At 49.4% G+C, this 26,198-nt stretch overlaps 1 protein-coding gene and 1 pseudogene across 4 annotated transcripts; one reads left to right on the top strand and one right to left on the bottom strand.

Annotated features, from left to right (window-relative positions):
* Positions 1-2,309: 2,309 nt before the first annotated feature.
* LOC147965412 (uncharacterized) lies at positions 2,310-22,059 on the top strand. Of its 4 annotated transcripts, none has more exons than XR_015608328.1 (16): positions 2,310-2,669; positions 3,212-3,565; positions 3,644-3,772; positions 4,129-4,336; positions 4,627-4,773; positions 4,942-5,016; positions 5,201-5,272; positions 5,453-5,524; positions 10,448-10,519; positions 10,963-11,034; positions 11,630-11,701; positions 12,060-12,131; positions 19,303-19,446; positions 20,356-20,789; positions 21,002-21,073; positions 21,374-21,496. XR_015608328.1 is itself a non-coding variant. In XM_087528131.1 (16 exons), the coding sequence occupies exons 2-16, from the start codon at positions 3,353-3,355 to the stop codon at positions 21,778-21,780; spliced, it is 1,752 nt and encodes a 583-aa protein (XP_087384257.1). In that variant the 5' UTR covers positions 2,317-2,665; positions 3,212-3,352; the 3' UTR covers positions 21,781-22,059. The 4 variants fall into 4 exon arrangements, 3 of the variants coding, with proteins under 3 accessions (XP_087384257.1, XP_087384256.1, XP_087384258.1); XM_087528131.1 differs by lacking the exon at positions 20,356-20,789 and adding an exon at positions 21,596-22,059 and having other exon boundaries at positions 2,317-2,665; positions 21,374-21,520; XM_087528130.1 differs by lacking the exon at positions 20,356-20,789 and adding an exon at positions 21,596-22,059 and having other exon boundaries at positions 2,317-2,669; positions 21,374-21,520.
* On the bottom strand, positions 8,926-10,415 carry LOC147965413 (uncharacterized; annotated as a pseudogene).
* Positions 22,060-26,198: the final 4,139 nt, after the last annotated feature.

Raw genomic sequence — 26,198 nt, 5'->3', positions numbered from 1 at the left:
GGACCGACGCCAGGACGTGCCAGCCGTCGCCGAAGCCGACTTGCCAAGCCACCGTGGAGCCATCCACGGCCGGAGCAGCGACCACCCCGGCCACTGCCCAACCCGTGCCGCCAGGCGAGCTCCACGCGTCGAAGTCGTTGGCCACACTCCTCCCAGGGCACCACCACCACCATGCCACTGCCTCCCCGGAGATGGAGGAGGCAGCCGACCGCGGTCCAAGGCCAGCGCAGCCTGAGCCATCCAACAGGGAGCCCGAGATCCCCCGGCTGGACACGCATCCACCAACACGCGCTGCCGGCCGCCACAACCTCCCGCTGCCCCGCACGAGACGCCGCCGACCGGCAGCACACGGGAGCTCAGGTAAGCTCCCACCACCCCCTGCGTCGCCAGCCGGACCCTAGGCGCCAGATCTGGGCGGATCTGGCCAGACGCCCACCAGCGCGCCGCCACCCAAGTCGGACCACCCAGCAGCCGCCGCACCACTACCGGGGCTCAGACCGTCGCCGCGCCGCCACCAGACGGCCGCACCGCCGCCCCGCACCACCGGCGTCGTGCCGCTGGGCCCTGCCGAAGCCCAGCGCCGCCACCAACGAGCTCCGCCCCGCGACGGACCCCGAAGGCAGAGGAGGAAGGAAAGGCCCCGCCGCCGCCGCGCCGACCGGGCTTTGCCCGTCAACGCCTACCGGCCGGAGGGAGGGGGAGGAGGACGGGAGGAGCGGTGGCTAGGGTTTCTCCCCCGGCGCGCGCGGGCGCGTCGCGGGAGGGGAGGGGAGGGGAGGGGAGGAGAGCTCGCTAACTAATTCACCCGAGAACACGCTATCGGTGACACATTTAGCGTCATTGCACTTTTGCTAATACCCCTCACACTCTCTACGATTGAACTCGATGTCACCGAACTGTTTGTGACCTAAGGTCGATGGCTGATTGGCTGGCCTAGAGATGTTTGTGCTTTGAACAAAATACCTCTGTGTATGCTGCTAGTTCCGGTATCGTTGCAGATGCGTGAGGGTTCATTTATCCAAATGATGCTTTCGTCTCGATTCGTGTTGGTGCGGGTGGCTTCATCAATAGGATCCACGATGATGTTTCTAACATTAACATGGGTTGGGTCTATTTATCTGGTCTTCACATTCTTCTCCGGGTCAGTGATTCATGTTTAAGATCATCAACATTGGCGTCTCCTGGCAATGTTCGTCAATGACTCCCTAGCTCTAGTAATGTGCAAGTTAAGACCACGACAATCATCAGACAGCGTAAGTTGGAGACGAGGATAAATTAACCTATTTTCATCGCAAGACTCCTTCAAAAGACTGAACTGACAAATCTTTAGATTAATGAAGTCGTCACAAATTCTCTAGAGTTGAGGGCCATGTCATACCGCCAAAACAAAAACATTAAAAAACCCTGAAATAAATATAGAAAAATGCCACCATCCGTATCAAGTCTCCGAGTCCGCAACCTCTATTCATTTTTAGACTAGCCACAGTGGAGAGTAACATACACATATTCTTAGACTATATTACTACTTTTATAGTGACTAGTAATATTAGTGTGGTAACATGTAAAACTTCATTTATTAGGTTATAGACTCACATTTTATTGGGACATGTGGTGTTACAGTAACTAGCTAAGTTATTCAAATTACCTCTTTCCTCATTAACTTATTGTCACATAAGCAAATTTACTGAGTTGGACTCGATGTTACTGCTGAAGTTACTCCCACTGTGCCTAGTCTTAGGCTTATCCTATACTGTATACTCCCTCCGTCACGGTTTAAAAGGCGCGCTTGGAAATTCTCAGAGATCTAGGTGGTTATCTATTGGTTGTGAGATGGGTTAAAAAATAGCATTCACACTATGCATGCATATAGAAATAGTATATTGAAATACTAATTAGCTACTAAAAATAAATGTAATGTGTCCTAAACCTTGTCTATTGTGAAAACGCACACAAATTTAACTGTGCCTTTTAAACTGTGATAGAGAGAGTAAGGGAAGGAATCACAACAAACAATAACTGAAGTGTACACTGTAGGCGGTGTGTACGGATCCGGCTTGCCTGCTCCCTCCTCATGTTTTCATCCGTGCTTTCACTCCATCCTACGGCTGTCTTTTTCCTTTTTTTAATCTAATCATCTCTTCCCCTTGATTTTAAGGGATGAGACCAAATCTTATTTTGTTTCAATCAAATCATGTCACGTATGCGGGGACATGATAGGAGCACGCTGAGTATGCAAGTCTCGTCCGGTGTGTACGCCAAAGAAGGGGGGGCCAATACGGACATACCCGGCCGCACAATCGGCCGGTAGCGTGTGGCCGGCCCCTTGCTTCACCCCTCTTCGCCTTATCCCATCCTCGAAACCGGCTACCGGCCGCTCCCGGCAGCCCCGAGAGGTCCAGACCGACACCCCGGCCCACAAGCCAGGGACGCCGTGCTTCGTGCCCCCCGCAGGACACGTGGGGCTCTCCGGCAGCTCCGGTTCTTGCTACAATAACAGTTTTCCCCTTCCTTTCTTCTCCACTGCGCTGCCCCCATCCGGCGAGAGCTCGTTGCGTTCGTTAACCTCGCGTCGAAGCGGCGGGATTAAAACCGTGGAGCTGACCCCTAGCGCCGGGGGTTTGGGTTTAGCTGCTGGTGGCTTCCGTGGCGGCTCCGCGGCGGTGGGGTAGGTGAGAATTCGGCGGCCGACTATGGCGTTGTTTGTTTCCATGCTTCTTTGTGGGGACTCTCTGGGCTCTGCGGGGTTAGTTTGGCCACTGTTCCTTTTCCCCCCAAAGCCTTGGCTTACCTTCTTTATCCGCTTTTGCCGGGGTAATCTGCCACTGCTACTGCCGTCCGTTAATCCGATACGTATTGATTGATCGGCGAGGTTCTTGAGGTCGCTTTGATCGGCTCTTGGTTCATCTGAGCTTGGATTGGAGTGCAGTTGTGCTGTTAATTTATTTGGATTTTTTTTGATTTGTTACTTCAGCTGGCCTGCTGGAGAGCTGGGCTCTGCTGTTCGGGTAGCTGCAGGACTGGTGCTCGCTCCTTTTGTTTTACTGCTACCTTCGGTTTCGATTGATCCATTTTATTCAGGATTGGGTTTTTGGCCATCTATGATGTAGTGGGTGGCTGGGTGCATCATGCATGATTAATATTTTTAAAAATAAACTGTAATGGTAAAGTTCTGTTCTGCTCCTAAAACTGTATGATTTCTTTCATGTCGCAGAATGGAGTGGAAGCTGACTAATTAAGTAGAGGCGGTTGACGCGATGCAACTGTCAGTCATTCAGAACCAAGATTGTGCAGGATCATAGATCCCTTCGAGTCCACAGGGACAGGGGAGTGATAGTTCCAGTACGCACCGATCATGGGTGGCGTCTGTTCAAGGAAGCGAAGCCAATTGGTGGAGGAGGACGACGACTCTCTCCAGACACCGACGAGGTTCTCGAAGACCAGCAGCTTGAAATGGCTGCTGCTCACGCTGCCCCGCAGCAGCTCCGATGTCTCCCGCAAGGGACCAGGGAAGGGCCCTGGCCGGTGCCCGGCACTCATGGAGCTCTGTGTCGCCAAAGTCTGCAAGGTAGTTTCGTGGACGTATGTGTTTTGCTTTGCTGAGAAATGCCGCATTTTTGTCTAATGACGTCAAATGCATATGCAGGATATCAGTAAGTATTCTACTCTTGCTATGCTGCCGAGTGATCTCAGCCAGCAGATTTTCGATGAACTGGTGGACTCGAACTGCCTCACGGAGGAATCACTTGAAACCTTTCGGGATTGTGCGCTGCATGTAAGGTTTCCGCTGCCTATGCTTACAAGTGTGATGCTCAATTTAGTCTCATAAGACACTGAACAATAAGCCGGTGGTCTTGATCAAGAAAGTAGTAAACCAGATATGGTTCCATCAAACTTAGTACTTGTATGTAAAATTAATGTTATTGATTACTTTATGTGCTCTTTCCTGCTTCGGATATAATCGATAACCACCTTGTATTGGGATCATCTGACACTGAAACTTGATATTTATAAATGACAAGGCAACTTCTCAAACCTAATAAAATCTTACTTACAAAATATTCTGAATACTATATTTTGAGACAGAGCTTTGTCTTCGCGGGATAACTGCTTCTTGTATTTCGCCATCAGGACATTTGTTTGGGGGAGTATCCTGGAGTTAAGGATGCCTGGATGGAAGTAGTGGCTTCACAAAGGCAGTCATTATTGTCCGTTGACATTTCTTGCTCTGAAGTTACTGACAGTGGCTTAAATTTTCTTAGTGATTGCTCAAACATGCAAAGCTTATCATGTAATTACTGTGACAATGTCTCAGAACATGGCCTTGGAGTTTTGTCAGGTCAGTGACACACTGCTTACTGAGTTACTCTTATCTAAATGTCTTGGTATTAGATGGGCTTGAGTATGAGCTTGTAGCTGCTACAAACGCTGCAAGCCTAATCAATTGCATCCTAGCAGGTTTTGGAATTGGTTGTTAGATAAAGTTAAACTCCCTTAATCTTAATAAGCCCAACTCTCCCCTGGCTTATGGGCTTATGCAAGCCCAAGCTTTCACTTCAAATGGAGAATAATATTCTAACTTTCTGCGAATTAAGTTTTTATTTATTTTGCTATATATTGGATTTGCAGGTTTCTCATACTTGACATCTTTAAGTTTCAAGAGAAGTGGCGGTGTTACTGCTGAAGGAATGAGAGTGTTTGCAAATTTAGTTAATTTGGTAAATCTTGACCTTGAGCGATGCCTGAAGATTCATGGTGGCCTGGTTCATGTGAAAGGTATCACCCTTCTGAATATCACATTAATTTACTTACTGATATAAGGACCTAAAGTTTTAAATGCTATCCTTTTGTTTTGGAATGTCATGATGGCATTTGACACCTCTTAACTTCGACAACCTTTTGAGTTGTTGATATTGGTATTTGAGCAGCAATTATCGTTTTCAGGCCTGAGAAAGCTGGAGTCACTTAATATGAGATATTGTAACTACATTACAGATTCAGATATCAAGTATTTATCAGGTAACAAAATAATCTATTTGTTTCCTTTGATATTCTCTGCTTTGGTATATCATATGCCGTCTGTCAGACTTAGACCCGTTCTCTTAATACGAAGGAAGTTTTATAATTTTGTGCAGCTAAAATTTAATGAATCTATACCACATATCCCATCCCTGAAAATTTGACAAGCACTTTCCTTTTGCAGATCTCACAAATTTGAAGGAACTGCAATTGTCTTCTTGCAGAATTACAGATCTGGGTATTTCTTATCTTACAGGTAAACATGACTATAACCTGCCTCTTTCCTATTTAGAATTCGGTGCTTTAATTTTGAGTGTTGGAATGATCCAAGGATCATTGTTTGGTGTTCTATAGGTCAGTGCATGGTCTGTATTTAATTTCTTGACGTTGATCTGATCCAAAGCTTATGTGTTTACATTTTATCTGTTTTCTGTAGGCTTGTCTAAGTTAACTCATCTTAACTTGGAGAGCTGTCCAGTGACCGCTGCATGCTTGGAAGCTATCTCAGGTCCTGCAACTTTCCACAAATTTCCTAATAATGGCTTGTACCTTGATTCAGTAGGCTTGCATGGTTCATTTTCTTAGATTCGTGGTCATTTAGTTTGTTAACTAGTAAACTATTTCTTATATTTTTGGCAATTCGTACTAGGTCACTGGTAACTTCAGTTTACTCGAAAACTTAGTAATAGACGTAATAAAAATTGAAAAGAGTAGTCTGATTCTGCTGCTTGAAGGGTGATTTCATCAATAGCAATAGGGGTAGCGAACATAATTCTTTTCCTCCTTGCGAGCCTTTCTGGACTTCAAGTTTTAACTAACTACCTTAACCTACCAAGAAATAATGTTCTTCCAAACATCTCCTAACCGTGTCTCATATGTTCTGTTCATCATACGTAAGGTCTCCTGATAGTGCAGAGTTAAATCACTTTGTTTAGTACGTATTTAGCTACCTGGGTTGTTCCAGTGTGAGTCGTTTAAGCAAAAACGTTTTTGTTTTTGTAAAGAAAAAATATTTAAAAATTCTGATGTTTAAGTCAAGTGGAACAGATAACAATATCTTTATTCCGCCTAAAATGGAGATTGGGGTCAGTGTCCTTAATAGCCTTAGCCAGCCCTATTGTGGAAAACAAGTGTGTTACTGGTTTGGATAGACCAGCCAGTTTCCAGTGGTTTATGAACTTTAGCACTTGTCTTGCATTGGTCACTGATTTATGCGAGTCATATATGATTCATGTTCTTGTTTTTTTTTTTTGGAAATGGAGGCGTACCCCCGGCCTCTGCATCATGACGATGCCTGCAGCCATCTTATTAGAAAATCCAGGAAGTATCAGAAAGTCATAAAAGTATTACAGCTCGCAAGCGGAGCGAAGCAAAAGAATAAAAGAAAAGTACATGCTGACAATCACAACCGGTACGGCAATATGAAGGATAAGCTTCCTAGACTCCTATCCTGTTATGCGGCCGCCATCCGAACCGCGGAACCGGTTGAATATAGCCCGTGCTACCATCTCCCACTGGTTGCACCCAGTAACCAAAGGCTCCCTGGAGTCCATAGGAGTGAGTAAGGACCACGTACGGATCCATGCGGTAGCTCTGAAGATGACCTGCAAGAAAGTTAAAAGTGTGTTGTCTGTTAAAAATCAAATCATTCCTACAGTTCCATATAGCCCACAGAAGCGCACATATTCCAATCTGAATACGAGCCGCAGTAGTATGTTCAACCCCAGCTAACCGCGTTCCAAACAACGACTCAATGTCAACTGGAGGATTAATGTTGAAGGCTATATGAATCGTTCTCCAAAGCAATTTGGCCAGTGGGCATTCAAGGAATAAATGTTGTATTGTTTCATCATGATCACAAAAACAACAACGTGAACTACCTACCCATCGCCTCTTGATTAAGTTGTCCTTGGTGAGTATTACTTGCTTGTGGACGAACCACATAAAATTTTTAATACACAAGGGAACCTTAATCTTCCAAATATGCAACGATCTTGAGATTGGGCCAGAATTAATCAAATCCATATAGAAAGATTTCATTGTAAATACCTCATTTTTAGCTAATTTCCATTGCGTCGAATCCGGCTGGTCGGAGAGTTGAACATCTATCAATCTCCGAACCAAGTGCATCCAGGCAGTCCATCGCTCACCAACTAACGCACGTCTGAACTGAATATTCAAAGGAATCGTTTGGAAAACTGTGCCTATGTAATCCTCCTTACGTTGCACAATGTTATAAAGGGTGGGATATTGTACGGCCAGGGGTGTCTCTCCTAACCACGTATCCTCCCAAAATCTTGTTGACATCCCATTGCCAACCAAGAATTTGACCCTACGAAAGAACAAGTCCTTCGTTCTCATAAGCCCTCTCCAGAATGGCGAGTCAGTTGGTCTCATGGTAACCTGGGCGAGCGTTTTTGACTGTAAATGCTTATTCCGCAAAATCTGTGCCCACATGCCCTCCGGCTCTGTCTCTAACCTGTAGAGCCATTTGCTCATAAGGCATTTATTCTTGATTTCTAAGTTCTCAATACCGAGACCCCCCTGGTCTTTTGGTCGGCAAAGGATATCCCATCGCACGAGACGGTATTTCCTCTTGGCCTCATCTGACTGCCAGAAGAACTGAGATCTGAAGAAATCAAGTCGCTTCCGTACCCCTTTTGGAATTTCGAAGAACGATAGTAGGAACATCGGCATACTAGTCAGTACAGAGTTAATCAGCACTAGCCGACCTCCATAAGACATAAGCCTGCCCTTCCAGCAGCTAAGCTTTTTTTCAATTCGATCTTTGACACACTTCCATTCTTTATTGGATAGCTTACAGTGGTGAATCGGTATGCCCAAATAACTAAATGGTAAAGAACCTAATTCACACCCGAACAGTTGTCTATAAGTGTCTTGCTCGTCTTTGGCCTTCCCAAAGCAGAACAACTCACTCTTGTGAAAGTTTATCTTTAAACCAGACAATTGTTCGAAGAGACATAATATAAGTTTCATGTTACGCGCCTTAGCAATGTCATGTTCCATGAATAAGATAGTGTCGTCAGCGTACTGTAAGATGGATACTCCTCCATCGACCAGATGAGGAACTAACCCCTCCACTTGACCATGCTGCTTGGCCCTGCCAATAAGAATGGCCAACATATCGGCTACTACATTAAACAAGAGAGGAGACATGGAATCTCCTTGTCTCAAACCCTTGTGTGTCTGAAAGTAATGACCGATATCATCGTTAACCGTGATTCTGGCATTACCCTTCTGGACTTGAGAACCCACTTGGTTCCGCCAGGCCTCGCTAAATCCTTTCACGCGCATTGCCTGCTGAAGGAAAGGCCACTTAACTTTATCATATGCCTTCTCAAAATCCACTTTGAAGATAACCCCATCTAGCTTCTTCGAATGAATTTCATGTAGCGTTTCATGCAAAACGACCACCCCTTCAAGTATGTGTCGCCCTGGCATGAACGCTGTCTGGCTCGGTTGTACCACGGAATGAGCAATCTGTGTCAATCTATTGGTACCCACCTTTGCAAAAATTTTGAAACTCACGTTAAGAAGACATATGGGCCTGAATTGTTCGATCCGAACTGCCTCTTCTTTCTTTGGCAACAGCGTAATCATGCCAAAGTTAAGATGAAACAACTCTAAATGACCGTTAAAGAAATCATGAAACATAGGCATAAGATCATCCTTAATAATATGCCAACATTTCTTATAGAATTCAGCTGGAAACCCATCTGGTCTCGGTGCTTTATTCGGTTTCATTTGTGAGATTGCATCCAGAACCTCCTTCTCAGTAAACGGTGCAGATAGAATATCATTCTCCTCTACCTGGAGCTGAGGGATATCTCCAATAACAGATTCATCTAGGGCCACCGTGCTAGCTTCCGGATGCCCCAAAAGTTGTTTATACTCCCTCCGTTCTGAATTACTTGTCGAAGAAATGGATGTATCTAGACATATTTAGTTCTAGATACATCCATTTTCGAGACAAGTAATTCCGAACGGAGGGAGTAGTAATTAAAGATACAAGCTTTCAGATTCTCATGCCCCACAATTGTCCCCTCGTCCTGTTCAAGCTGTATGATTTTTTTCTTCCTATGTTTGCCATTCACAATCATATGGAAGAATTGTGTATTGTCATCCCCTTGGACAACCTTAAGCACTTTAGCACGCAACCTCCTCTTCTCTAAGAAGAGCTCGTAAGCCTTGCTCAGCTTCGGACTTGGAGCTTTGCTCATTAACCGTAAGAAGGTTGCTTTCAGCTTTTAAATCTAGCGCTTCAATCAATTGAGTGAGTCGCTCTTTTTCTTGTTTGTAAATCCCACTCTCGTTTCTGGCCCAACCTCGCAAGAACTGTCTCATGTGTCTGATTTTATTTTGCCATCTCTCAATACTAGTTCTTCCACTAACAGGCTTTGCCCTCTGCATCGCATGAACCGACACCAATGGGTACTTTTGTTCCCATTCCACACTAGCGAGTACCCTATCCAACTTCTCATAAGTCAGAGTGGGCAACAAATTGGCCCATGTAAATTGTCTACCGGTGAGCTCAATTTTTCTCAAATTAAGACTCGATAATCATGTTAAACATCATAGACCAACGTCCATCAAAATTGTCATTGTTCTTTTCATCTCTCCTCCGAATTATATTAAAGTCCCCACCGACTAGGATTGGCAGAGTTTCATCTCCACAGATCCGCACCAAGTCGGCTAAGAAATCTGGTTTGAGTTCAGGTTGTGCTGCCCCATATACAGTCACGAGAGACCATCGGAAACCATCCAATTTTGATCTCACCCGAAACTTGACCGCAAAATCTCCCCAAACCACGTTAAGCACCTCAAGTGTTTCACACCGAACCCCTAGTAATATCCCACCAGATCTTCCTCTAGGAGGTAAGACGTGCCAATTAAAATCAATTCCTCCGGATAGAGTTCCAAGGAACTGTGAGGTAAAGTTATCTCGTCGTGTTTCCAATAGCGCAATAAAATCTAATTATTGCTCCATCGTTGTCTCAGCCAAGAACCTTCGTTTAGCCAAGTCAGCCAGACCTCTGCTATTCCAAAATATTCCTTTCATAAGTCATCATGGATTTTTTTAAGCTTAACCCTAGCACTTCTACGAACCGCCGAAGTAGGATATATTATCCGTTTCCAGGGTCGCTTGGGCTTGTTCTTGTGTTTTACAGTTGTCTTGTAAGGGCTGTGGATATCTTGTTATGCAGAGGTTGGTAAACTCTTTATGGATGTATCGCTCGATATGTTGTTAAGAGTCAATTAAATCTCCCTTTACCGGGGAAAAATAGTACTAGTATTTTTTTGTCTGTAAGTTGAAACCAGAATTGCTACAAATTATGCAAGGCAATTACATTTTCATGTTGAAGACATTAAAGAGTAAAAATATAACCTTATGCATCATTTGCTTCTGTAGGATTGGCTTCACTGATGTTGTTGAATTTGAATCGGTGTGGCATATATGATGAAGGCTGCAGAAGCTTTGAAGGTAAATGTTGTGTTCTTTCTAACCATGATGGAGCAATGCAATTTCAAAATAAGCAAGCACATGTGTTAACGAAAATGGTTATGAAACTTTTGTTTGGTCGAACTGGCAGTTTCAAAAAATTATCGTATAACCTCTTTTAGAAATGCTTCTTGTTTTCGATGCATAAATATTTTGGATCCTCCTTGAAAATTCACAGTGCATGCGAACACGTGTGAGTTTTCACACATGTAAGTTCCAACATACACATATTATTAAATGTCCTTTGAATCTGCCATTTGTGTGCTACACAAAGAGAATTAAGGTAACTGTTAAGTCAAGATTATTTTCTCAGTTCATCTCTCTTAGTTAGCACTTGATATGTATTGTCATGATAACTACATAGTACACTGCAAATTCGTGTCATGCTGTTGTCTTTTATTCATTAAAATGCTGCTGCTCTGCAGATCTTAAAAATTTGAAGGTCTTAAATTTGGGCTTTAACCATATTACAGATGCATGTTTGGTGCATCTGAAAGGTATGACTATGTTGCTTAAAATTTATCTCATATTCTTCAGTTTTTTTATGTTTACATGTAGAATGTGTCAGTATTGGGGTCACATCTGCTGGTTTATCTATGCAACACTTCTAGCTCGATTTTGCACCCCGATATCACCTTATTAGATGCTTCTTTCTTGTAACGGCACGAGTACGTGTGTTTGGAAGGAGAAATGGGCTTGGTGCCAATAATGGTTATATTATAATGAATTAATAATGAACAGGCCTGGAAACACTTGATACTGTTGATAAGACATGAAATTGACAAATTGTTGGCGGTTGCTTTGATAGCTGAAATGTTGGAGATTTTTGCACATTAATAAGCACAATATACTGTTGTACTTCATATATGTCTCTAAATTAACTGCCCATCGCAGACCGAAAAGACAAGATAAAAAGCAATGCATGGAATTCCCTTGTACATTGGCATATCATGCTAGTGGCTGTAGACTGATGACCCCACACTTCTTCTATTTTTAGTGCCTGAAGAAATACATCAAAGCTAGACAATCATTTTTGAGTTGCATGACTTTTATGTGGTATATAAACCTAGCCATGCATTTTTATCCTTGTAGGACTAACCAATTTGGAGTCCTTAAACCTGGATTCATGCAAGATCGGAGATGAAGGTCTACTACATCTGAAGGGTGGGTTATTTTCTTACCACTCTTGAGGGTTTATGAACAATCTTGGGGCTTAGCATTTATGAAGTAGTTTTCTATTAATTATTTTCATTCACGGTCTTCAGTAGGTGTTTGATCTCAAAATTGGGTTGTATTTAATAAGTTGATTTTTATTTTTTTTATTCCTTGTGACTGCCTTGATATTAGCGCAGAATTAGCATCAGTTATATGCTGTTGACTGGAAATTTGTTACAAACACCTTATTTAGCTAAATTGTAATGTTGGCTTGTACTTGCGGCTGCTTTGGAGTATTACTTGATTGTAATCATGGGTAATATTGTTCTCTTTATGCTTACGAGATTCTGTCCCTGTGTTAATGTAGGCCTTGTGTTATTGAAAAGCTTGGAGCTTTCTGACACTGCAATTGGAAGCAACGGGCTCCAGCATCTTTCTGGTTGGTCTTAACTTTTGATATTGATCTTTTCAGTTCTCATTTCTTATAGCAGTCAAGTGCTATTCCATTCATATCGTAAAACACTGGATAAAAGTTGCATAAAAGATGTAATGAATATGACAATCATTGTGCAGTAAAACCAGCATACTTTCTTTTTGCGGGGGAGTAAAACCAGCATACTAATGGATAATATTGGCTGTGTGCATCTTATGATGCAGAGGCAGGGAGAATTACCGATATGCGAATTTTATTTTTATGTGGATCTTGTCATAGTTTCCTAGTGCATTTTTCTTAATCTTTTTTCGAGAAAACGTCATTATATTGAAAAGAGAGATAGCTTGTTACATCCTCCTAGGAGGCTCTGGTACAGACAAAACACAAAAACATCAGTGGACGTCCCAGGTCTGTGGGAGGATGACACGCAAGCCTCGAGCACCTGCGGTTGCCCAAAGTGCAGCTTCTTCCTTGATCCTTGCTACCAAGACGCTAGTCAATGGGGTTGCAGCATTGAAGACGCAATCGTTGCGATGCTTCCATGTCATCCAAGGGATCAGCAGCGTTGCGGTTGTGAGCCCTTTGTGCATCGGCTTGGGCGTGGCCTGCCGCGCTGAACGCCACCAGACAGATAGGGAGCCTTCACCATTAGGCGCGCTGCATGGTAGGTGCAGCCAAGACAGGACGTCATGCCAAACCTGCTTGGTGAAGGAGCATTCCAGGATCAGGTGGTTCATCGATTCCGGCATCTGATCACAAAGCGGGCAGCGAGGGGGGTGCGGCAATCCGCGGCGGGCGAGGCGATCGGCCGTCCAGCAGCGTCCCAAGTTAGCGAGCCAGTGGAAGAACTTCACTCGCGGGGGGCCCAGCTCTTCCAGGTAAGCTGCCATGCCGGGCAGGATGTAGAGCCATGTTAGGTGGCTAGGTACGCGGACTGCGCGGTGTATGTGCCTGAAGCATTCCACTTCCATTGGAGATGGTCCGGTTCAGCAGAGAGGGTGGGGTTAGCAAGTATTGGCCAATCTCTTGGATGCCAAGAGTGCCCTGAATGTCTGAAGCCCACTGGTGCGCCTGAAGGCCGTCTGCCACCGTTCTGCTTTTGCGGCTGCGCTTGGGGATGAGGGCGTACAGCTGAGGAGCGATCTCAGAGATGGATCGTCCGTTGATCCAGCGGTCCTCCCAAAACAATGCCCGTCGACCATCGCCAATGATCATGAAGGTGGACGCGAAAAAGAATGCATGTTCCTCGCTTGAGAACTGGAGGTCGAGGCCAGCCCGTGCTCTGTTTCCATCTGTGCGTGCGCTCCAGGTCATCTAGTGCGCAAGGCGAGGCCCGTGCGCTCCAGGTCATGGATGCCAAGGCCGCCCAGGCTGGTAGGGCGGCAGACGCGGCGCCAATTCACGTGGCAGTTGCCGCCTTGAGCATCGGCACGGCCAGCCCAAAGGAATCCTCTCTGGATCTTCTCAAGGAGTTTGAGGATTTTCTTCGGCAGCGTGAGCACAAGGAGCTGATGCAGGGGAATTGCACTGAGGACGGACTTGACAAAGGCGAGGCGACCAGCCTTGTTCATGAGGTGCGCCTTCCAAGTGGGCAGCTTCCCGGCAGTCTTGTCGACGACGGGTTGCAGCTGGGCAGCCGTCGGGCGTCGCAAGGTGAGGGGGATGCCCAGATAGGTGATGGGAACTCCGCGAGGGGGCATCCCAGGGTCACAACGGCCGGGGCGACCTCGTCGTCCGCGCAACGGATCATCGTGGCCGTGCTCTTCTGGAAGTTGACACGCAGGCCTGACGCACGGCCGAAAAGCTGCAGGATCTCTCTGACCGCCAACGTGTCGCTAGGTGAGGGGTGGCAGAAGAGGATGACGTCGTCGGCATAAAGCGAGATGATGGGAATCGCGCGACGGGGGTGCAGCTGTTGCAGAACGTTGAGCTCGGCAGCTCGGTGGAACAAGCGCCCCAACGTGTCGACAACAAGCACAAAGAGCTGCGGTGACACAGGGTCGCCCTGGCGGAGTCCACATCGATGCCAGATCACAGGTCTAGGCGCGCCATTAAGGACTCGGTGCTGGCCGACGATAGCAGGATAGCGATCCAGCCGAGGAAGCGGTCGCCGAAACCGTATCGACGCAGGGCCTCGAAGAGAAAGGGCCACGAGACGGAGTCGAAGGCGCGGGTGAGGTCGAGCTTGAGGAGGATGCGCGGGGCTCCCATCTGGTGGAGGAGGCGTGCCGACTGTCGCACGATCAAGAAATTGTCATGGAGGCTGCGCCCGGGGATGAAGGCGTTCTGGATGGGACTGATCAAGTCATTCAGCTTGGGCGCAAGGCGGAGGGGTAACATCTTCGCGAAGATCTTGGCGACGAGGTGAATTAGGCTGATGGGCCTGTAGTCGAACAGACTGGCAGCGTCGGCGCGCTTTGGGATCAGCGTGAGCAGCGCTTGGTTCAGGCAGCTGAATCCTCGTCCCCGGAGCGCATGGAGCTGCTGGAAGGCGCAGACGAAGTCATGCTTGACGACGGGCCAGTAGGATCAGAGGAACTCCGCGGTAAAGCCATCAGGGTCGGGCGCCTTGCGCGCTGGTAAGCGCTTTATGGCTTGCCAAATCTCGTCTTCACTAAATGGGGCTTCCAGGTCGTCAAGGACGGTCGGCTCGATGATGTGCTGTAGGTCAAGGGTGCAATATCGAGGGCGATCGGTCCCGAGCAAGGAATCGAAGTGCGCGAAGGCCGCCGCGGCCATGTCAGCATGATCAGTGAGCACGGTGCCGTCAACCATCAGGGAGTGGATCATGTTCTTCTGCTTGCGATAGGTGCACTGGCGATGGAAGAAGGATGTGTGGGCGTCGCCATCTTTGAGATAAGAGATGCGCGCACGCTGTCGTGCCAAAGTTCGCTCCAGCGAAGCGAGGCCAAGATATGACAGCTTGATCTGTCGGCGGAGCCAGTCCTCGTGGGGTGTTAGCTGGCAGAGCTCCTGGGCCGAGTCAAGACGCAGGAGCAGCTCACGCGAGATCGCGAGCTGGTCGCGGATGTTGCCCATGGCGCGAGCACTCCAGCTCGTGAGCATGCGCGCGGTGGCCTGCAAGCGCCGCATGATGCGGCGAAACGGGCTCGGGTCGTCCACCGAACTCCAAGCAGCCGCAACCACGTCCTGGAAGCCCTCAATGCGCGTCCAGTACTCCTCGAAATGAAAGCGCCGATGCACTAGGGGCAATGGTGAGCAGTCAAGCATGAGTGGGCTATGATCGGAGACAACCGAGGCGAGGCAGCGAAGGTGGCACTTTCCGTGCCGCTCCTCCCAGTCCGCAGTGCAGAGGACACGGTCGAGGTGAACCAGCGTGGGCGGGGTCTGCTCATTCGACCATGTGTATCGTCGACCATTGAGGTAAACCTCCTTAAGCACGAGGTCATTGATAACACGGCGGAAGCGCCCCATCATGCGTCTGTTGATGTTCCCATTGTTCTTGTCTTCATCTCGATAGATCAAGTTGAAGTCCCCGCAAAGCATCCATGGACCGGCGCAATTGGCGCTTACGTCGCGGATATCCTGAAGGAACGCGATCTTCTCATGATCCTGCTGCGGCCCATAAACAATGGTCAGCCACCAAGGTGCAGCAGCGCTCGATGGAGTCGAGACCTGGGTAGTGAGTGTGTTGGGGCTGAACATGTGATTGTCAGCAGTCACCATCCTGCTCTTCCAGGCCAGCAGTATACCGCCGCGAGTGCTGATCGCCGGCAGGTAAACATAGTCGTCGAAGTCCGAACCGAGTGTTTCAAGGACAGTAGACATGTGGATGAACTCCATCTTGGTTTCTTGGAAGCAAACGATCGACGCGTCGGTAGAAACAATAAACGAGCGAATGGCGGTGCGCCGAGCGCGAGCGTTCAATCCGCGCACATTCCAAACGATAATTTTCAGGCCATGATCCATAAAAGCATGATCAACACAGGGGGCCCACACGCGCGGCTAGGCCTCGATCGGCCTACCAGCGATGACCGTGGTAACCGGTGCGACGGAGGGGTCGGCGGGGAGCTCGCGTCCAACCAGCGCCGCAATGGCCGCAAGGACGGTCTTGGGGATCGGCGCAGCAAACACATCATCGTATGCTTTCATGGCTTCCGGGGTGATCGCCTGATACACACCGACGATGCCGAGCGTGTGCAGTATCTGCACCTGCGCGCGTCGTTCGGTAGTAGGCGGTGCACCGGTCTTCGTCTTGGCCGCGGTGGCCGAGCGCCCGCGCCGAGGTTGGGAAAAATTCAGCGGCTGCCTTCTTTGCTTACGGCTAGGAGTGGGGAGGACCGAGCTGAGCTGCCTGGTGGCCGCGGCGAGGAAGTCACCAAGGGTCCAGGAGCTTGTCGAGGGAGCACGCAGGCGGCTGCGGCGGAGCGTGACAGGGGGGACGCAAAGCGTGTCGCGCTTTTGATGGTGGGTGTTGGCGTCTGAATCGCCTCCTCATCTGATGGGCCGTCCGGGCTTTGGGGGCTTTGGAGGATCCGCACCTGGGCTTGGGCTGCCGAGGAGCTTGCGGGCTGGCAATCAAGCTCAGCAGCAGTAACCAGTAAGCCATGGGGTGGCGGCAAGGCGGCATCAGATTGGAGATCACGCGCGTCCGTCCGCGCAGATTGGCCAGCATGCAGGATGGCGGCGGCAGGCGCTGATGCGTGCAAAGCGACGTTTTGCCCCGACAGAGGATCAACATCCACAACAGTGATGGGTGGCGCCATTGGCTGGGAGTTCGGGACCTCGCTGCAGGTGGGCTCGTCATCGGGGACCGCGCCCACCAGGTCGCTAGGCAACACAAGTGACGGGTCTCGTCGGGCCCGGCGTCAGGGGGGGTGGGGGGTTGGCTCCAGCAGATGGGGGCCGGCTGGCGCAGCGGCATGCATGTCCTCCCACTGAGGCGATCCTGTCGGGGGAGTTGGCACCAGCGGTTGGGAGCCAGCTAGGGCCGCGACATGCACGGCCAACCGCTGATGCGATCCTGTTGGCCTGGGATCTGCTGCTGCCGCAGCCTTGGCTAGCGCAGCCTCCTTTCTTGCGTGCTTTTTCTTTCCTCCCCTCTTTCCTCTTTTGGCTTTATGACGAGGGGGGTGAGCCGCAGCGCGGGTGGTGGGCCAGGCATCCATGCACCGGTCCGAGGGGGGCATAGTCGCCGGCGGCGGTAGGGAACACGCGGCGGCGCAGGCTCCGAACCAGGCAGCGGCGACGGCCACGCCATCAGCACGCTGCTGGCCACGGGAGCGCGTCCAGCCAGCAGTGTCCATAGCCATGCCATCAGCGCGTCCATCCGGCGCGGCAGTAGTGCGGCGGCGCTTGCGGCCACGGCCACGGCGGCGATGGCGGCTGCGACTCGGGCCGGGGTCGGCGCTGACATCGGCATCATCGCCACCCTCTTCGCCAGCGGGCGGAGCATCAATGCGGGCGTGGGTGTGGTCGACGTCAGAGCGGGCGAGGGCGATCGGGTAAGTGAGGGTGGTGACCGTCGGGGGGAGGGGGGGAGGAGGCAGAGCGGCCCGGAGTAACCTCGACAATCTCCAGTATGGCGGCGCGACGGATGGCGGCCGGGTCGTGAGCTCGACCGGAGAGGCGGAAGGTGGTGAGGTCCGCACGGGAACGCGTCAGGGGGTGGAGGCGCTCAATCCAAACGCTAGTACCAAGGATGTGCTCCGCCGTTGTGAGATGCCAGGCATTAGCGGGGATGCCGCGGAGCTCGAGCTCAACGCGGTATTCAAACCCGCCGGAGCCGGCATGGGCAAGCTTGCACCATGGGCGTAACGACAGGGAGAAGCGCGGGCTGCGGATGTAGTGGTCACCGTTCATGCGGTCCTTGGAGGCACGAGAGCCGAAGATGATGAGGAAATCCTCAGGCTTGTGCAGGTGGGTGGTGAAGTCTCCGTCTTCAAAGCCGAACATGGAGCACAGGAGTTGGGCAACCTCGTCGGCGGTCACTTGGGGCCGCGTTCCCATGATGGTGGCCACCATCACACGGCTCAGCACCTCCTCCACCTCCTCCATCTCGACGGAGCGCGACATGATGATGCGCGCTGGTTCAGCCGTGTTCACAGGCATTGCCGGAGTTGGAGGTGGGGAGCGTTGTGCTTCGCGGGGAGCGGCGTACACGGCTGCAGCGGGCGGGGCGCGGCCGGCGCGCCGGTGGAACTCGTCGCATCCACGGGATTCGTGGCCAGAGACCAAACATCGCCTGCACCGAATGTCATTGGTGCAATCGCGGACGCGATGGCGGTGGTCGAGGCACTGGAAGCAGAGCCCGGCGACCTCCTTCGAGGAGGGGCTGCGCGGGCGCCGCGATGGAGGGGGGGCCGGCAGCGGCGAGCGGCGAGGTTGGGGACGGTTCCGCCTGCGCGGCTGCCGGAAGCCATCAGCGTCAACCGTGGCGCCGCCGGAGACGCGATGTATCTTCGAGTGGGGGCCGAGGCGAGCAGAGGCGGGCAGCCGTGGAGCCGCCGTCGCAGTCACGGGGGCCGCGCCGGAGGTGGAGTGCGGGCCACCTCGCTGTAGGAGCGCGTGGAGGCCGAGCTCTCAGAGCCAGACCAGCGGTCGTCGCCGGAGGAGACCCGGTCTCCGGGGAGGGAGTGGGAGGGGGAGGGCGGCGCCATGGGCGGGAGGGAGAGGGGGAGGGCTAGCGAGGAGGGCTACCGGCAGGGAGTCGACGGCGGCGGGGCTGGGGAGGGGAGGGGGGGGGGGCTAGGAGCGGGAGCGGGGCTGCGCGAGAGGAGCCATCATTTTTTTTTCTACCATATTATATCAATGCAATTTAGCGGTTACTTTTATCCCGAACACGCGCCAAAACTCGTGTCGTTTTGTATTAGAAGAATGCCAAGATGGCGAAAACGTCAATGATCACTAGATAATATGATGTTTCCGACAAGTAGTTATTTTCATTTAGAGAAGTTAAGACTCAAAATGCATACCTTCACCCATTCTCATTATATTACCCTTCTTGAATATTATCAAACACCTCATCAAGATGTGCTCTAGTTACAGACTGTCCATACATGGTCGTGTATTGTTTCTTCACTTAAGGAAATTATAATACTTGTTGTCACCAGGACTTGCTGAATAAGAAGTTATCTGCAGTTGTTTTGTTCCTTCCGGTTCGGCTATTGCACAGGCATGGGAGACATCCTAAACACAAAGCTGTTCCATTTTGCAGGTCTTCGGAATTTGCACAGCATAAATCTCTCATTTACATTGGTTACAGACACTGGCATGAAGAAGATCTCCATGTTGAATTCACTGAAGTCAGTTAATCTTGACAATCGCCTGATAACTGATGTTGGCTTAGCAGCACTCATAGGTATATATTACATGTTACAATTGGCACATAATCCTTTGTCAACTCATTGAGTTAAAATGATACTAATGCTCAGTAGCGACGCGAGACCTGTTAGTTGCCAGTTGCTGGGGCAGTTCTGTTTTTCACTATGGCATGCTTGTTGTGGCTTTCTCTGTTGTCTCATATTTTTTTTTCGAAAAGGAGGTTATCCCCCGGCCTCTGCATCAGAATGATGCATGCGGCCATTTTATTAATAAGCACATTTTATTAATAAGCAAACAGTTCAACAAAGTCTCCCAAGTCTCAAAAAGCAAAAGGGCTCACAAAGAGCTAAAAATATGAAAACGGGATAGCCACAACCGGCAGAATAAAGATAGATAGGAAACTAAACACCTATCCTATTACATGACCGCCATCCAAACCGGTTGAAGATAGCCCGCGCTACCGTCTTCCAACGGATAGACCCAGTAACCATACGCTCCCTGGCATCCGTCGGAGTGAGTAGCGACCACATACGGATCAATGTAGTGGCCTGGAAAATAACCTGCAAGAAATGAATATGTGTTGTTCTGTTAAAAACCAAATCGTTCATGCAGTTCCATATAGCCCATAATAAAGGACATACTCCTACACGGATATGTTTCGCCATTTCTGTCTCAACTCCATTTAGCCACGTCCCGAATAACGCGTGGATGCTATTTGGAGGAGTAATGTTAAATGCTATATGAACAGACCGCCATAAAATTTTGGCCATTGGGCAATCAAGAAAGAGGTGTTTGATAGATTCATCATGATCACAGAAGTTACATCTTCGAGATCCTGTCCGGTTACGTTTTGCCAAATTATCCTTAGTGAGAATGACTTGTTTGTGGACAAACCACATGAACACTTTAATTTTTAAGGGCACTTTGACTTTCCAAATATGCACAGATCGAGGGATAGAGCCAGAGTTGATAATATCCAAATACATGGATTTTACCGAAAACACTCCATTCTTGGTTAGTTTCCGGTGCAACTGATCTGGCTGTTGAGAAAGGTGAACATCCGTCAATCTTCTCACAAGATGGAGCCAAGCTTTCCAACGGTTTCCCGCTAAAGTCTTTCTGAATTGAATATTGAGAGGATTGGACTGTAATACTGTTGCAACGTAAGCATCTCTACGCTGAACAATATTATAGAGAAGGATAATGGATAGCTAGAGGCATCTCCCCTAGCCACGTATCCTCCCAGAATCTCGTGGAAGTACCATTACCAACGATAAATTTTGTCCTATGGAAGAAGGCTGATTTCACTCTCATCGGTCCTTTCTAAAACGGCGAATCGGTTGGTCTGATCATCATCTGGGATAAGGTTTTAGAATGAAGGTACTTATTACGCAGAGTTTGTTGTCTCATATGGACCTCGTGTGCCATATGTGTTCTTTTTTGTGCTTGATATTTCATATTAGCAAGCTTGGTGGTTACATAAGATTTGTGATACAAGGAATAGCATAATTTTGCAGTATGCACTTAATCTGGTCATGAATTCTTGTTTCTGTCATTACTTGATAGAGGTTTGATCCCTGGAGGTAATACAGGTCTTACTGGGTTGACTCATCTTGACCTTTTCGGAGCTCGGGTGACTGACCATGGGACAAGCTTCTTGAGATGTAAGAGCACACCTCCACGATCATTTTCACATTGTTGTATTGGTTACGCCAGCCTACATTTGTTGCAACCACTTGTATGAACACTTGTCTGTCCGCTACTCTGCTGTACCTAAGCTAATAGTTGAGGTTATATCAGAAACATAGAGCCAGTTATATTTCTCTTGGATCTTGCTTTTAAGCATTGTACCACCCAATTCTAAGACCATTTAGCAGAAATGTCATTCGAAATTATTTGTAACTTTCTGCACTTGAGTGCGCGACCTCACCCTCTTATCCCTGGCATGATTTATGCTGCATCAGATTTCAAGAATCTCGAGTCCCTTGAGGTATGCGGTGGGTCAATCACTGATGCTGGAGTGAAGAATATCAAGGACCTCAAAGCTCTGACGCTCCTCAACCTTTCGCAAAATGCCAAGCTGACAGACAAAACCCTGGAGCTGATTTCTGGTACTATTTCGTCCTCCCTGTCAACATGGCATCTGCTTGTACGTGCTCATTGTCTGACGGATCTGGTTTTTACAGGCTTGACCGCTTTGATCTCCTTGAATGTCTCCAACTCTCGGGTGTCCAACTCCGGTCTCCGTCACCTGAAGGCGCTGCAGAACCTGCGCTCGCTGACGCTGGATTCGTGCAGGGTGACAGCGAATGAGATGAAGAAGCTCAGGGTGACAGCGCTCCCCAATCTGATAAGTGTTCGGCCTGAGTAGTCTCCATGGCGCCCAGTACCTCCTCCTGTACATACCGCTTATCCCGCCCTCATCATGGACGTGACTGAGCGGCTGATCGGGCCCCAAGAGCGGTTCCGCAGGCCCGTGCCATGGTTTTTTTCCTGTTATTTACGCAGGTTTTCTCTCTACTGTAAGTTCTTCGTTTGAAGCGACGAAAAACCACGACTGCTATCCTATTTCTTCTTTTGTTCCATGCCGAACCACGGGCAGGAACAAAATTGTAAATATCACGCTTCCTGCCATGTGGGTTTTTTTTTTTTTGAGAATTTTTCATTCAAATCACAAAACGACACAAAGTAGTTGATCTTTACAAGCACATTGAAACGCAAACACGAAAAACCATGAACATCTAGAGTACCCTAACACAAGCATAATACAAGAAGATCTTCAGAGTCCTGTGTTATCATCCCTGAATCTTAAGAGAAGACTTTTGCAGCAGAAGGATCTGCAACCAAGCGCAAGTAGGTCGTCATCTTCGATGTAACACTGCTTTCTTCTTTCTTGACACCAGCGCTGAGAGGGCATGAATATTAATCCAACACACTTGCAACATGCAACAGTCGTCACCATCTTTGGCTTTGAGTACCACGAAAAATGTCCGGAAGGAAAAGAGCTCGAGCGATCCGATCGGTCCAACACCGTGGCTGGGCCATCCGCCCGGGCAAAGCAGGATCTCCCACCAGCATCGGCACAGAGAAAGGAGAAGAATAGCAGCAGCAAATCGTACCGACAAGGAAGAAGAAGGGTCTTCGTCTCCCTGCATCCATCGCTCATCTGAGGATCCAAATGGTCAGTGCCAATGGACCTCCATCCACCATAGCCCGCGACCTCGACGAGATCCGGGGATCCCCCACCCCGCTGGCTCCTAGACGAAGGCAAAAGCCTCGCCTGACCGCGAACGGAACCTGGAGAAACTTATTCCGATGCGCCACCACCGCAAGGGCCTCGGCAGCGTCTCCGTCAACCCTAACCCTAACCCTACCACACACACCCACCAAGCGAACAGACCCGAGGTTCCCCTCCCTCCCGCCGCCGGAGCGGCCGATGGAGAGAGAGGGAACCGGCGGCGCCACCGGTGGCGCGCAAGGGAACCCTCGTCGGCTCCCTAGATCGCCTCGTGCGATCCTACTTTTCTCGCCATGTGGGGTTAGTATGTGTAATTGGGTGTTACGGATTTTTTTTCACGAATACGCGCGGAGTGTATCGTTTCATTGATAGAAGGAAAGAAAGTACAGTTGCGGACCTCATAAAGTGCACATGAGGCGCTTACTAGGTCACTATGAGCAGCCCTCACATGACAAAGTCAAGTTACATGAATGATCGGACTAAGCCCTCGAGCACCGGCATTGGCCCAGGTGCGAGCTTTTCTTCTTGATGCCATGCATCAGGAGGGATGTGGATGGTGCAACACCATCGAAGATGCAAGCGCTGCGGTGCCTCCAAATGGTCCAGGTAGTAAGTGTGATGAGAGATGTCGTGCCTTTGCGCTGGCTTGCTGGGGAGTAGTGGAGAGCCTGTTGCCCACCAATCATAGAAGTCCATGATGCCATCAAGTGGTTGTGTAGTAAGGCGGCACCAGGAGAGAATGTCGTACCAAGCCGTGCGGGATATGACGCATCCGAGAAGAAGATGATGCATGGTCTCCTCCTCTTGATCGCAAAGAGCACATGCGTAGGTGTGCAGTAGGCCGTGGCGGGCTAGCCACACGGAAGTCCAGCAACGATCAAGACCGGCAAGCCAGAGGAAGATCTTGATCCCCTCCGGTGCCCAGGGCTTCCAGGTGAGGCTCCAAGTAGGCGAAGTGCACATGAATGATCGAACTAAGAGCATCTACAGTCGTTCGGCCCCCAGGGGTTGAAATAGCGCCGCCCTGGGGGCGCGCCGGCTGAAAAATCGACGTGGAGGCGATTGGATTCCCAACCGCCACCCCCAAGTCGCCCCAGGCATCAATTTTGGCCCACTTTCGGCGTAAATTGGCCCACTTTTCAGCCCACTTTTCGATGCAAATTGGCCCACTGTCAGCGCAAATTGATCAATTTTGGCCCGTATTCGGCGTGCTTCGGCACAAATTCAACATAAAATATTTTTTATCGCATAGTTCATCACAGAAAATCAAATAGAAATCAAATCAAATACTTCAATACAAATTATGTAGTTCAAAAAAAAGTCATATTCATCACACGTCTAGCTAGGGTTGCCCTTGAGCCTCCATACGTGCTCCACCAGATCCTGCTGCAGTTGTTGATGCACCAGTGGGTCTCGGATCTCCTGACGCATATTGAGGAAGGCAATCCAGATTGCTGGTAGGTGGTGATCAATTTGGGTAAGAGGACCCTGCCTGTAATATGGTCCAGTGTCAAACACCGGCTCTTCCTGCTCGCTCTTAATGATCATATTGTGCAAGATGACACAACAAGTCATGATCTCCCACATTTGCATTGCTCGCGAGCAGGCTGGCCAGGGGGCGAGGACCATGAGATGCTCTTCGTCCTGGGCGTCGGCATCGGCTTCCTCCTCCAATAGCCCGCGAGCGCCACCTCGTCGTCCGAGTCCATCGCCGGGCAGACAAATCACCGAACACATGGCGGGCGTGGTAGGCGTGGAGCCACTGGTATTCTGGCTCTGCGCGGTCAGAGCTCAGAAAAACTTGCCCAGGGACGGGGTGGAGGATGCCGCGACGGAACCCTCTCTCTTTTCCGACGAGGAATAGGCTATCTAGCGGCGTGGATGGGTGGGCGGCGCTGAGATCGGCAAGGCGGCGGGAGGGCATGCGCGCGTGGGAGGGGGGGCGAATCTGGACGTGCAAGAGGCATTTTTTGCCTGACAGTGGTGGCCCAGACGCGGTTTTCCCTTCCGCCAGAGCCCCCAAGCGCCCCCAGTGCGCTGTGTTCGGCCTGAGATCACCGGACCAAAAAAATGGGCCGAGCCGACGGATTTCGGCGTCCTGGGGGCGCGACTTGGGGTTTTTTTTCGGCGCCGGCACGAAAAAAGTCGCCCTGGTGGGCCTGTTGGGGGAGTGGCTGGAGATGCTCTAAGCCCTCGAGCACCAGCGTTGGCCCAGGTGCGAGCTTCCTGCTTGATGCCGTGCATTAGGAGGGATGTGGATGGTGCAACACCATCGAAGATGCAAGCGTTGCGGTGCCTCCAAATGGTCTCGGCAGTAAGTGCGATGAGAGATGTTGTGCCTTTGAGCTGGCTTGCTGGGGAGTCGTGGAGAGCCCGTTGCCCACCAATCATAGAAGTCCACGATGCCATCAAGTGGTTGTGTAGTAAGGAGGCACCAGGAGAGAATGTCGACGCATCCGAGAAGCAGATGCTGCATGGTCTCCTCCTCTTGATGGCAAAGAGCACATGCGTAGGTGTGCGGTAGGCCATGGCGGGCTAGCCACACGGAGGTCCAGCAACGATCAATACCAGCAAGTCAGAGGAAGATCTTGATCCCCTCCGGTGCCCAGGGCTTCCAGGTGAGGCTCCAAGTAGGCAAAGTCGTGGATCCATGAAAGAGTGCGAGGTAGAAGGACTTGGCAGAGTAGGCGCCACTCTCGGTCTACCTCCAACGAATGGTGTCCGGTGTATTCTGCAGTGATACCTCCTTTTTTTGAAAAGGGGCACTTTATTACTTAAAAGATTTAAGTATTACACCTGGCCTCTGCATAACTGAGATGCACACAACTAAACAAGGTCTTCTCATACAAACAAAAAAATAACATAAAAAGGCGAAATACAAAGAAACATGTAGAATTGGTATAATGCCTAAAGCGGAGGGGGGCCAATCCTAATATCATGCTGCCACCCACGTTGGGTAAAAGTATCCCTCTTCGTAGCCTCCAATCATGTACACACCTTCGTAAATAGGTCTCGATTCTTCACACGTTGTAGAGAGAACCATAAATGAAGAGTCCAAGTACATTTGTAAATAACCTGCATGAGAGAAGTACTTTTATCGTAAAAAACCTTATCATTTCTACATAGCCAAAGCGACCAAATGACGACAAGCGCTCCTACCCTGAGAAGAGTTCTAAACGTGTGATCAATCCCATGTAACCAGTTGCCAAATACATTAGCAACACTACAAGAAGGATATAAGCCAGAAGCTATTTGGATGACTGACCATATAGAACGAGCCAATTTGCATTGGAAGAATAAATGTTTTATTGTCTCATCATGATGACAAAAGACACACTGCAGACTTCCATGCCAATTCCTCTTAATAAGGTTATCTTTAGTAAGAATGACTCCGTGATGAAGATACCATGCAAATATTTTATTCTTAAGAGGTATCTTCATCTTCTAGATCATCTTGTTATTGTCGACATGCACATCAGACTGGATTAATGCTCTATACATAGACTTTACTGAGAATTGTCCATTCCCATGCAGGTTCCATCAAAATACAT

This window comes from Triticum urartu, chromosome 6A (assembly GCF_056163025.1).
Source record: "Triticum urartu cultivar PI428250 chromosome 6A, HENAU_Tu73, whole genome shotgun sequence".
NCBI lineage: Eukaryota > Viridiplantae > Streptophyta > Magnoliopsida > Poales > Poaceae > Triticum > Triticum urartu.
Note: the sequence above shows the minus strand (reverse complement) of the source record. Positions and strands in the feature narration are given on the sequence as shown.

Bases quoted from the DNA above. Each gene is read 5' to 3' on its own strand.
- LOC147965412 (XM_087528131.1), top strand. From the start codon at position 3,353: ATGGGTGGCGTCTGTTCAAGGAAGCGAAGCCAATTGGTGGAGGAGGAC. The intron at 11,035-11,629 runs GTATGACTATGT...TTATCCTTGTAG, and splicing joins ATGTTTGGTGCATCTGAAAG to GACTAACCAATTTGGAGTCC. The intron at 21,521-21,595 runs GTACTATTTCGT...TGGTTTTTACAG, and splicing joins AACCCTGGAGCTGATTTCTG to GCTTGACCGCTTTGATCTCC.